This window comes from Pleurodeles waltl, chromosome 6, assembly GCF_031143425.1.
Source record: "Pleurodeles waltl isolate 20211129_DDA chromosome 6, aPleWal1.hap1.20221129, whole genome shotgun sequence".
NCBI classification, from domain to species: domain Eukaryota; kingdom Metazoa; phylum Chordata; class Amphibia; order Caudata; family Salamandridae; genus Pleurodeles; species Pleurodeles waltl.
The window spans coordinates 44,222,831-44,235,810 of NC_090445.1; the positions used below are offsets into that span (position 1 = coordinate 44,222,831).

The 12,980-nt window shown below is 44.2% G+C and overlaps 1 protein-coding gene across 1 annotated transcript in view; it reads left to right on the plus strand.

Annotated features, from left to right (window-relative positions):
* Window positions 1–12,980, plus strand: part of LOC138299145 (complement factor B-like) — a 179,550-nt gene that overhangs the window by 123,726 nt on the left and 42,844 nt on the right. Inside the window, exons 11-12 of the mRNA XM_069237205.1 lie at window positions 958–1,055; window positions 2,113–2,233. Coding sequence (XP_069093306.1) covers window positions 958–1,055; window positions 2,113–2,233 — 219 coding nt within the window. The remainder of the gene's footprint in view (window positions 1–957; window positions 1,056–2,112; window positions 2,234–12,980) is intronic.

Below are 12,980 nucleotides of genomic sequence, written 5' to 3' on the forward strand. Positions count from 1 at the left end.
GAAGAAGCTTCTGGAGTTTTCTTCTTGTAGAAGTACCTGGAATTTCCTGCCTCACTGCCCTGGTCCCAGTTCATATGTGGGCACAATAGACTAGTCTCCTTTGTGTGTGAGCTGGGCCAGGACCTTTGCAATGCAAGGGTTCCAGGTACACCTCCAACCCCCCTCCCATCAAGCTAGGATGGCCCGTCCTGCAAACACACAGATCCTCTATTGTGATGCTGTCTGGGAAGAATAATCAAAGGCCAACTGCCAACTACAGCGAGTCACGTGACCCAGGATTCAGGCTGCAAGCATCAAAGACACTAAACATGAAATTCCTACCTGCTCTCAAACTACAGTTATCAATTATTACAAGTAATAAGGTAATCCAGTGTTACCCTATGTGAGAGGTAGGCCTTGCAATATTAAAAATGAATTTGAGAGTTTTTTTATAGCAGGGCATATAAAATGTAAAAGTACATGTCCAACTTTTAAAAACAATACACCCTACCTATAAGCTGTTTAGGTCTCGCATAGAGGTGACTTATATGTATTAAAATGGAAGGTTTAGGCCAGGAAAAAGGTTTATTTGGCCAGACAGAAATGGCAGTTTAAAAGAACACATGTGGGCTACAATGGCAGAGCTGCGACAGGTTTGAAGGGCTATGTAAGTGGGTGGCACAAGCAGTGCTGCATTCCATCAGTATCACTTAATATACTGGCCCTGGGTACATGTAGGGACTTATATGTAAATTAAATGTGCTGATTGCATGTAAGGCTATTTCACCATGTTTAAAGGCGAGAGCACACACACTTTACCACTAGTTAGCAGGGGTAAAGTGTGCCGTCCTAAGGTCAACAAAAACAAATCCAGGAAAACAGTAGCGGTGAAGCTAAAAAGTTTAGAGAGTGTCCCAGTCTAACAGCCTCCATCTTGCCTCCATTTTAATACCATTTTCCTTTTTTACCCATATACAGATGACAGTTCTGTCATAGACATGTGTGGGATGGCAAAGCAGTATAATGAGGCGCCACATGTGGAAAAGAATCCCTGGCTTGCCACCATCTCTGTCACTGTGAGTCTGGAGAGCTATTTGCTGTGAGCTATATGTGGGTACAATATATATTAAAAGAGCCTACTGTTGGGCAATTTATAGACAGGCTGCTACACCGACAGGATTATTCTCCATATTTGTGGGTCTACTTTCCCTTAACAGCGTGAAGGCATTTACTGATTGGCCACAGTTATAATCTGCACACTACCGTAAAATGTCTCTTGGTATTGATTGCGGGCTTGTACAAATTACCTACCCTCATTGCTGATGTCTGTAAGTATCAATCACATAAGACTGGTACAATGTAATAATGAGGTATCATACTATTTTTGATGCAGTAAAGGACCCATAAGGATGAACATTTTCTCTGACACAGTTGAGGTTTAATATAATTTGGACTCAAAACTCACTTCTGTTTAAACTTGGTGAGGGTTTTAGCAGTCTAGCCTACCACCTTTCTGGTGTGCACTCCTTTTCTCCTCTACCTTCATGTACGTGATGGTACAGCGTGCACCTGAACGCCACTACACTATACCATCCCATCCTTTTACTCTGGTAGGCAATGTCCTTCCAACAAATTAGAGGCTATCTTTCCCAGTCACTTCAATTTCTGACTAAATCCCACTATCATGTGTGAATCACCTCACCTCAGTAAATAAATTGATTGAGATTACCTGGGACTGCCTGTGCTACTTAGATTCCCAGATTCTTTCAAGGAGCTTTCAGACACCTTTCAATCCTACCTGCTGCCAGTCTGGACACAGCAACTAGTTGTCATAATATTACAGGCACTTATTAAGTTTCTGGTAATTCACCTGTGATCCCATGGTGATGGGGTTTACTTTTATGCTCAGCATTTTGCTGTCATTAGGAGTGACTCAACCAGCTCATACAGTGAGTACAGGATCTGAGAACCCACTTCATGCTGGGTTTGAGCAGGGCTCTGGGTAATGGGAAGACAAGCTAACCAGAAGGTCTGATACTTTGAATAGGTTTGTTGGTGGTCATGAAAAGGTGGATAGTGGGAATCAGTACTGCTGGTGCCTTTGTCACTGACACCTCCTCTCTTCTTCACAAGCGATCAAGCGGTTTGGAGAAATGCAAGGCGGCCGTGATAACCCCTCATTTTGTTCTGACGGCAGCGCACTGCTTCAATATCGACGATGAGGCGCATCAAATCAAGGTGCTGACAAATGATGGTAAGTAAGGAGGTATAAATGTGTGCTATCTTTGTTGTATTCATGTAGATGGGTTTTTATAGTGGGAATGTAGTTACAGAACAATAGGCCACTGTGCAGTAGAGGGAGTATATTGTAGTTATGAAAAGGGCAAGATGGAGGGGAAAAGAAATGAGGCAAAAGGACTGGACTGAAGATGTGACCGGTCCTGTGTGATAGTGCCGCGCCCTTTCAAAGTGCTTTTATTGTTAATTTGGCCAACTCCATTTGCTCACAATATAATAGTATGGTGGACCTGACCGCATTTCCATGTTTTTAATTCACCTGTCATTTCAGTTCAAGAAGCTTGGCCTTTATTTTAATTACCATTGCTTAGTTTGATTACTTTCTCACCATTCACTTACTTCATTTCAATTTTCCAATACTCGCCACGCTTAGACCTCTGGGGGGCTGGAGGAACATCAAAACTGCATTTCGTTTTTCACTGGTCTTCCAGTTCTGTAAGTCAGGTCAGTGAAGCAGCAGAGAGGACATTATGAGCATGAACCACTTAGGTCATTAAGAACTGCACTTTTAGGGCTTACTTGAGCACAAATCATTGTCTATACTTTTTAAGGATCCATCTACATGTACAAATTTGAAAATGCATTCAACTTCTAGTGTGACTCCTGTGGGTTCTCATTCAGATTTAGTCAAAGTTAGGTCACTCTCTAAGCATACCGTGGATATAGCAGGATTTATTTGTAACTGTAAATTGTTTCTGTTTTTTTTAACAAAAGAATGAACCAAAGATACATCTTTGTTGATATTGCTCTGGCCATACCTGCTGCTTATCCATTAATCACCAGGGTTTTCAGGAAAGTTCAGGACGAGAGTGCGAGAAGGTTAATTTTGGTGATGTGTAGGCTCAGGCAACACTTATTTCCCCATCTATCCCTGCTAGTGTGTCATCCTCCTTTTATATTTCTCCATCTCCGTTACTGTCTCAAAATGTGTTCCAGTTATCGTCTAGGTATCTTTGCCTGAGGGTTTGGCTCTTGAATGGCTAGCTATAGAAGCCACGGGGTGTACTTTGTATGTAGTATAATGCATTCAACAATCTCTAGGTACAGCAGTGGTGGCTGGTGACTGAAAGCAGTGGTGGGGCACAAATACAAGACGGAATTGCACCTTGTGAGAGAGCCTCACTACCCATGTATTTCCATTCACCTACTCACCCACTGCCTTTGGTCACCTACCCATTTACTCATCCACATTGTCATCCACTGCCATTCACACAACTCTTATACACAGACACCCACATTTTCTCAGCCACTCAGTCAAGCCCTGCAAACACTTATTCAAACAAACACACATTGCCTCACCGATCCAGTATCCAGCAGTTTCAGTGATAAAAGGTACACCTTGATTTGAGCTGCAGATTACATGTTTAATATGACATATCACGTCATTAGTCTGCAGAAGAAATAAAACGAGAATAACTAGCCATGATAAATTACTGGAACCATTACTGCCTTTGAGAGACGAAATCACCTGCAGAGGCAGTGAAGGGAGAGGAAAGCTGAGAGAACAGATTGTTTTCTTTTTGTCTGTAAAAAAGATAGAGCTCCAACTTACTTGTGTGCAGGGTTGTCTTTGGCATATTTATGACTTGAGGTCTTCAGGTCACACTCCTGTCTCCCAGAGAGCCCTGGATGGAGTTATTTATTGTATTTATTCAATTTCTCTGCCACAGACTGCTTGTAATGCAGGAAAAGGGGATTCTCTTTGAGCAATGCCACATTCTTTTAATAAAATGTGACCTCTGATCACACCCCTCCATTTGAGTAAATAGGAAAGGGTGGATAATAATATCGGAGTGGCATGAAGTTTTCAGAAACCCGGGCTGAACAAAAAATGCTCCAGGCTGTTTACTATCAGGGCTTCTGGTGGAGGAGGAGATAAGCCAGGTACATCACTGCGTTCTGAGAAAACTTAAGGGCTTTGCGTGGGCAAGCACTGTCAGCCCTACTGTGCAGCTTTCAGCCACATACTCACGCAGGCGCAGTGGGGCTTTTCAAAGTGCACAACTTTCACTCGGAAAATGTTATGCAGAAAATGTTTTACTTTCATCATGTAATTAAATATATGCTTCATTAGAGAAGCCAGAAAAGGCTAGGGGTGCAGCCCCTTCGCCCTTGAACACCAGCTGTCCCTGTGGTCCAGAAACACTAAGATGTTGTGCATTGGAGGTTTGATGCTTGCCAAGAGTTGGGTGCAAGGCCTTGTGGGAGCCTAGTCCCTGAGTCCAAGTTCTGATGTGGATTAGATGCAGGGTCTGGCCTGAGGCTATGACTGAGATGTCATAAATTATGTCATAAGTGATGTCATTTAGTTTAACATGAATGATGTAATATGTGAGGTCATAAGCAGGGCATGGGAAGGTGTAAGTTATAGCTAGTTCACTAAACTATAAGTGGTGTATTTTAGTATTTTTTTATTTTTACATTGACTCATGTCTCATTCCAACACCTAACTATATTGTCAGTTTAACCATTGTTTTTGTCAGTGAGTATATATGTACCACCGGCCTATAAAGGTTTTGTGTATGTGTGTATTTAGAACAATTGTAGGTGGCCCCACTAGTTTTATCTGTTGCTAATGCGTGCCCCTCCTGTGTGAATGACACTTCATCTCATATGGTATCTGACAAGACAGCTAAAAAAAGACAGAAAAGTAAAATGAACTCGGTGGCTGGAAAATTCTGGGGTGGTGTAAAGTCTTTATAAAATAAGTTGAAAGAGCACGCCTCCTATCCAATATTAGCACTAGTATAAAGGGTGCTTACAAACACACTAACAGCCGCATCCCTTCCCCTACGAAACTACACAAAGGCTTCTGAAAAAGTTAATATCTTGTAACTAGCACGGAGCCAGTACTAAGCACATGCACCTTTATACACACTTCCCAACAATCTGTGAGGAAAATGAGGTGGGGTTTCTCAGGTTCAAAACCACCAATTTGCATGATGATGACTAGAAGTCACATCACATGGCCTTTGCACCAATGATGACATCACAGGAAATGACGTTACATGATAATGGATCAAGATGGAAGGAAACAAGTGTGGCTTTTGACTCAGACCACATCTTAAGAAATAAATGACATGACATAAATGAGTGGCATTTGATCACTGTGACCCAACCCAAACTAAACATCACGTCTTCATCATCAGATATTCTTGTGCTGTGCAGTTTTGTTAATAAACTGAGTAATTTCTCCCAGCCCTTTGTTTCATGGTTTTAGAGGGTTGTTGGGAGTTCTCTTTCTGCTGCGGCAACTGCATTTGGCCCCATAGTAGGTAAAATCTATAGGTCCCTCAAAGGCAATGGGATGATTCAGAGTAAGCTGTAGGCTGTAGTTTTGCTTTGTTTCCATAGTCTTGGGGCAACTCATCCTGTGTGCAGATTCGGTGGCCAGTAGGATGGAGGAGGACACTCAATAATGACAGAGAAGGGAGTCTGGGTGTTTGTGATATTATAAGAAAGCCCAATAACTAAAGGTTTGGGGCTTCACAAAGATACATTTTGAGGCGCGGCTCCTCCACTTGGGCGGAGGAGTGTCCCCCCTCCCACCCCCTGACCAGAAGCAGCAGCTGCAAACCTTTTACTACAAAACAATAATGAACTATGTTTATTATTGTTTTGTATTAAACGGGCTGGGGCCACAGACTGTGACGAGCACTGAGGGGGAGTGCGCATGTTGTTTGGCTGGCCCGAGATGGCCGGCCAAACAACATGCGCACTTGGCTCTCTCCAGCCCGGCACTGTGTTGCTGTCTCACATAATCAAGTGATCCAAATGGGCAACTAAAGCAGCAAAGGACGTTAGGACAGGATTAGGACAGCCAAAGTGCAGACAAACAACTGTCCTAATTTATCACCACTACTAGTTGATGCATTCCAATACAAATGTGTGTAGAATGGGTGCATTACACATAGCTGCCCTCTAAATATCAAGAGCAGGAAGATGCTGACAAAACACTGGTGATGCTGGAATAGCTCTGGTATTGTGTCCACACACAACATGGTAAAGCAAGAGATAAGCACGAGCTGGGCCTACAGGTCACTACCGCAAAGATGCTGCTGTATTACTTAAGTTATTCGCAACAAGTCTTTTTAAAATGGTTTCATAGCTTTATCACTTAGTGAACACCCAGCAAAATGAACAAGAACGGTTCTAGGCTGTCTGGTGCATCTGAAGCTCAAAGCAAGCTATAAGACGCAAGGGGCAGATTTACAAGCCCCTTGCGCCTCCTTGCATCACATTAGCATCATTTTTTTATGCTAAGTTAGGGTTAGGCATATGTTTCCAATGTGCTATATTTACAAAGTGGAGATAGGTTTATTATATGTTCAGTCCCCTCCTAACTTTAAATGAACCAATCCTCACGCCCTTCAGACTCCGCCATGTACACATGCGACGGGTCAGTGGCGGGCAGCACGAACAGATGCGTGATCACAGAGCAGTGATGTCATCCCGGGACGAGAGTTCAAACATGGTAGACTGAAGTCAGTCGCCACTGCCACACTGCTCAGCCACCACCCGGCCATTTAAAGCCACTGCGCTTAGTCCACTCAAGAGCACATTTCACCAATAGGATGAGGCCTTTTCTTGGGATAGGAGGCTGTCAGAGGGCTCTTGGTGTTACCCCACCTGAGTAATGCCCTATACATGAACGTCAGTTCACCAAAGGCTCGGGTGGCTGAAGTGACATTCCAGACCCATTGACCTTTAATGTCATACTCACACGTATTCTTACACATACAGACATTTACACTTACACACATACTCTCTCTCACATAAACACACACTCACCTGCAAGCACGCACCCAACATACATTTAAAAACACTTTTTTACTTACCTCAGCTGACAGGGAAGGCTATATTCCAGCTGATTTCACTCCATTTTTCTATTGATTGATTGACTGATTTCTTTATTTGCATGATCAATTAAAATCTTAGCAAAGACAAACGGAGTACATGGTCACTGCAACAACGTGCTCATGAACGATCCATGAATTTCAACACAATACATAACATTTTAAACAAGATCATTAAAACTATTGCGAGCCTCAAGTCACATAAAGGTCCTCTGAAATTCATTTAAATATGAAGCGCAAATAAAAATACCTATATTTGCTGTATAATACTTTACATGAGTCCACTGAAACTATTCTAAGTATAAAATAATTCTAAGTGCTGGAGGTTTTAAGCTGAAAAAAGTGAGAAGCTAACCATGGGAGAGCAAAAGTACGCGAACTTTTCAATGGGCATGCTTACAAGTGAACCCTGTAAATTACTGAACCCGTACTCATTGCCTGGTCTCGACCGTTAAACTGCACACTATACACTTTCAATTCATTAAGATGGCAAATTCAAGTTATCTGCTAGAACAATACCATTTATGTAAAAGGACGTTAAATCCTCATGGTATACTAGAATTAGCTATAAAGTGACGACCACGGGCAGCCAGTTAAATGTTTAACTTGCAAGGCTAGAAATTTCACAAGCCTACAATTTATCTGCGGTTCGGTTGGATCGAACATTTTCATTATTGCCGGCTGACAGGAACAGACCCCACTCATGATAAAAACTGGTTTTAACAGTTTCTCTTAGGGCTGGACAGATACAAATCAGGTGAACCATGTCCTCTCTGCCGGTGTTGCATAGCTTGCATACCCCATTCTTCCATGTTGGTTGATCCGCTAGGGACGGAAGGGACCCTAGTCGCATGGCAAGCAGCTGGTGTTTAATGTGCACTGGAAATGTTGAAATCAAGTATTGTGCTGGTGCCAAACTGCTATAATTGTGCATGATGATAAAAGCATGCGAGCGATCTGCAAGTTTGGGCTTGTAGTCCAGTAAGGATTGCAGCCTAACTTCCCTTTAGGCTTAAGGGCGTATGACATATTAGAGTCCCATAAGGGTGTCATTTGAGTCTCTTGCAGAGAGCGTCATAAATACCCATTGTATACTGACTTTGGATCTTTGGCTACAGAATTCCATAAGGCTACATCCAAAGGGCTTGTTTTATTTCCTCTTATTTTATACCAGGTCTTAATCGTATCAAATTTCCTGTCTAACTGTTGTTGTTTGAGTCCAAACTCTGGCATAACTTGTGAAGGAGAAGCGGTACGAGGGAGACAAAAAACATGTTTATAGATTTTTATTTGTTGCCGTTGCAGGATTAGGGTGTCTTTCTCATGAAGTGCTGCACTTCCATACGTATTGGGGGATAAAAGTTTGGCGGTCATTATTCACTATAAGTGTAAGAAAAAAATCAGAGAAAACAGAGTGGAGCTCCAGCTGATATCTATAAAGACGAGCTTCCCCTGTGTTCCTGGTACTGACTTTGCCACCTCTGAGGCCAGGGGTCGCAAAGGCAGTGCCATGGGTCACAAAAGGTAGGCCAGGCGACCCCTAAATGATGTCCATGGCCCTATACGACTACTATACTCCAAATTAAATAGCCACAAGACTTCCTTTAGGCCTTCAACTCTCTCAGGGAAAGAAGGACGAGACGTTGAGTCATACTACAGGAAGTGGAGGAGCAGAGACACTCAGAAACAATGCAACAAAATAGATAAGATGTAATCACCTCAATGTCCATTCAGTGTTTTACTTTAGAAAAAGAGAAGGACTTTAATAACAGTACTAAACTTAATCATTAACAGATGTTGAATACCTCCTCAGGCAGATTGCTTATCATCTATCCACTATTAGAGGTCTGGTCATTCCCCATAGCTAGTGCCCTGAGTCTTTATCATGCCTCGGCCTATATTTTCTAAGATGTGCACATTAAGAATGATGGAGAGTGGTGAGGGCACAACATTGTGGTTCTATCTCAGACACCTCCAGCTGTTTGTAACCCTCACCTGATGGTAGGCTCATACCTATTCCCCAAGTCACAAGTGTACTTTTCCCTCATCTGTTTCCTGTGTTGCGGTCTCCCTTAGTAGCAGGAGAAGAGCGATCTCAAGCCAGAGGCATGGACAATTTACACCTTAGCCAGTCAGTGTTGGTCCTAGTATGGACACTTGGAAGCAAGTTTTCAAAATCAAGTCAGCAACAAAATGCTCCAAAGAATTTAATAAAACCCATCAAATCTGTCACTTAGACCTACTGGTCAATACTGATGTTAAAAGTACTGGGTCCCTACGTCAGTACTTTGTTCACTGTTGTTAAGTTAACACTGACAAGAACTCTACATCCATACAGGAAAAATACTCTATGACCGCATGTAGAATCTATTGCTAAGAAAAGTACTGAATCTTCTTCTTTTTTTGGCAAGAAGACTTATCATCCAGAGATTACAAGTCACTCAAAATGCTGCAGGCTGCCTCCTCATGAACCTCCCTAGGCGTTCATCAGTAAACAAATCCTTGACACAGCTACATTGGCTTCCTGTGAAGCAGCGGGTGCAATTCAAGGACCTGTGCATTTTGCATAGAGCACTTCATAAGTGAGATCCCTCATTATTAGTCCCATTAGCCACCCCTTACACTCGTGGGAGGCTACTGAGAACCTCTACAGCTCTTTTGCTTCAGGTCCCCAAGTTCAAGAGATCTTCTTAGTGTGGCCACTTTTTCTCTCATTTGGCTCCGAAACTCTGGAACACCCTTCCATTCAAACTGCATCACATGACCAATAAACGCCTTTTGTAAGCCTCTGAAAACCTGGTTATTTAGCCACTCATCTCCCTACTTATGTTGTCCTCGCTGCACTGTTGGCTGTTCAGTGCTGGGAGGCCTGTGGGTAGCCATGCGCTATATACGTTTCACAGAATAGAATAGAATAGAATCTATGCTCAACTCTCCACCAGACTTGATCTTAATCAATGAAAGCAGGCAAAGGGACCTTGCTATTGTGACTTAGAGAGGAAAGGAATACCTACTGCTGCTTCCCAAGCAGCTGGCCTGAGCCTGCCAGGGGTAGTGATGTGAATCCCAGGAAGGGCCCGCTAACTGGAGCTGCTTGAGGACATCTCAACTGCTTGAGGATGCCAATGAACCACAGGATTGCTCCAGTCCAGCTGCAGAGGAATGCCACTCTTTTCATGATTCCTGTGATGAGCATACAGAGAAAAACACTTACATGAATTTATTCTGCCTCCCATGGTGTCCTCATGCCATGAATCCATCAATTCTCCTTCGGCCGAATGGAGGACCTCAGCATGCCACTTTGGTAATCCTGCCAATTTTAGCACCTTCCAATGCATTGTGATTGAAAATCTGGCCATAAAAAATCCAGATCTGGGAATCTGGCCGTTGACCAACCAGTCTTGGGGCAACTATGTAGCCTACTAGGCAGCATTCTGGTTTCTTCAGACTTTGGCAGCCAGTCGCTGACGAAAGGGTAGTGGAGACAGTGTCCCAGAAAGCATGGGCATTGGGTCAGTCCTAGAACATGTGTTTTATATACACATGTAAACCAAAAGATCGTGGGCACGACGCGCCAGCCATTGCATACATTTTGCTAAGTTGCTCTGGGGTGTGATGAAGTATTTTATGTTGAATGTATTGGAAACTGGCTTTGCGGGAGATTTTGTGGAGGAGGGATAGGGTCCTGTCCCATTTCCTCTGTGTGAGAGCGTGTCCCAAATCTTCTTACCACAGAATCCGTAGTTTTGGCAAAGAGGGTTGTGTGTGCTCAGGAGTGGCTTGGATGAGCCATGTGATCAGTAGCTTCCCAGATCCGATGGAGTAGAGTGCTCAGGTCAGACGGCAGGAAGGGTGCCATGTCAGTGATGCCCCAAATGTGTCCTAGGTTGGCAGTGAGGCATCTGTGGGCCAAATTTGCCCAATGGGCAGGCCAAATTGGTCTATCAGTGAGTTAAAGGGATTCAGCACTGATGCATGTAATACCTGCGTTATCCTAAGCCCATCCTATCTCCCACTTTGGCCTGTCAATAACAGCATATGCCTTCTAGTGGGATCTCTGGAACATAAGGTGGCATGGAGGGTGTGGTCTTTTCTATCACCAATTGTCAGAACCACTTTTAGAGAGCCACGGGGCACGCAGGGGCTACTGGGCCCAACAATGGGGTGGAAGACTTTTACTCTCGATTTCCCTGGGCCCGTCTACTGTGGAATAACTGCACCAAGTACCCCTTCTGCACATGACTTTCAGTGGTAAAACGAACAAGCAGTCTAAGGCTTCCTCAGGGGGATGGTGTGTATACAGATTAGTGGACTAGGGCTCATAACTCAAAGAGTCTGCAGTAGCAGCAATAAATCAATGCCCAGCCAAATCTTCGAATTTGTAGAAAATAAAAGTATTTTACTTCTACGGTCTACCCACACAAAGGAAGAATATTCATTTTCACATAAAATAACACATTTCCACTTGAGGTTGGGGTTCTAGTGTTTCAGTGGTAGTTCCCTCCCTGTCCCACTCTTTCCTCACAATGCGATAGGTGCTAGTCCCCATTCATTAGTGGCCGCATCCAGGGAATGCTCACTAACAGGCGTAAACACAAGAGCCCACTGTGACTCTTCGAATACAGTCAAAAGTGTCTTTGAGGCGCAGCGGTTCCAGCAGCGTCCTCTCCCAGGACCTGGTAGGCATATAACAAGTCCTACCCGCTCCACCGGAGAAGAAGCATGCAGCATCATTGAGGGTGCCCTGTCCGGAGGGATTCTCAACAGCTCTGGTCCTGCTCAGGTGAGACGGCTGCATGTCAGTGTCACAACAGAAATTGGCAGGCACAGGCTATTTGCCTATGTGGTCGTGCTCCAGCAGTGATCAGAGCTGTTTCCGCCCTTCTCCTGGAGAGTAAGTGCCCATGCTCCCAAAAAAGTAGTGGGTAATTCTGATGTCTCTGATCTTGATTCAGGTGAGGTAGTGATGCTTTCACGGTGTCCTCACTCTGTCCACAGTGTCGGGTCAGTTGCAGTCCTCGTTGCTCCTTGTCACCTGCGGGTATCCACTGCACACTGTTCATAGGCTTGTGCCTGATCTACACAGCAAAATCATTCGTTGCCGCCCCTCCTGGCATCCAAGGCTGTCACTCTGCTGCCACACAAGGCTTTGCTCTGTTACACAAGGCAGTCTTTTTCACAGCAGCACCCCGGCATACGGGGTCACCTTAATGGTGCCACACAGGCTTTTGCCCTTACCACATGGCAATCTTTCCACTACTATCTTCACAGTGGCACTCTTGTGGCATACAGGGCTTGCTGACTCAAGTCTGCACACAGGCAGCAACCTGATTGGTGCAGCAGCTGTCTCCTCACACCTTGCACGAGAGTCCATTTGACAGGGCGCACTACTAGACCCTGCTTCCTCCAGCGCTCTCCTCCTCCTCATAAGGTACACCGGCAAGTAGGCAGGCACTGGTGCTCCAGACTCTAGAGTAGGTGGTCTTGGTTTCCCTTGGTGATGTCCTCTCACCCAGCAGGGAGCCTAGCAGGCATTGGCCCCAGGCCTTGTCACAAGCAGGAGCTTCCCTTCCTCACGCAGCCCGTCTGACTGCTTTGCAGATGACAATGTCTGGGGTCTCAGCTTACACTTTTTATAGTCCATTTCCAAACACAAATGTGATTTGGGGTCTGGGTCTTTGAAGTTTTATATTGGGTTTCTGCTTCTTTTGAAGTACATACATCTCTTCGTCTTCCTCTTGAAAAGCTGTCTGTCACTGCAGGAGAAACTTTGAAGCTGATAGTCCCACAGCGAAGGCCGTGGGAATTAATAGAGTTCACACTTGAATGTTAGTCACAGTGATATGT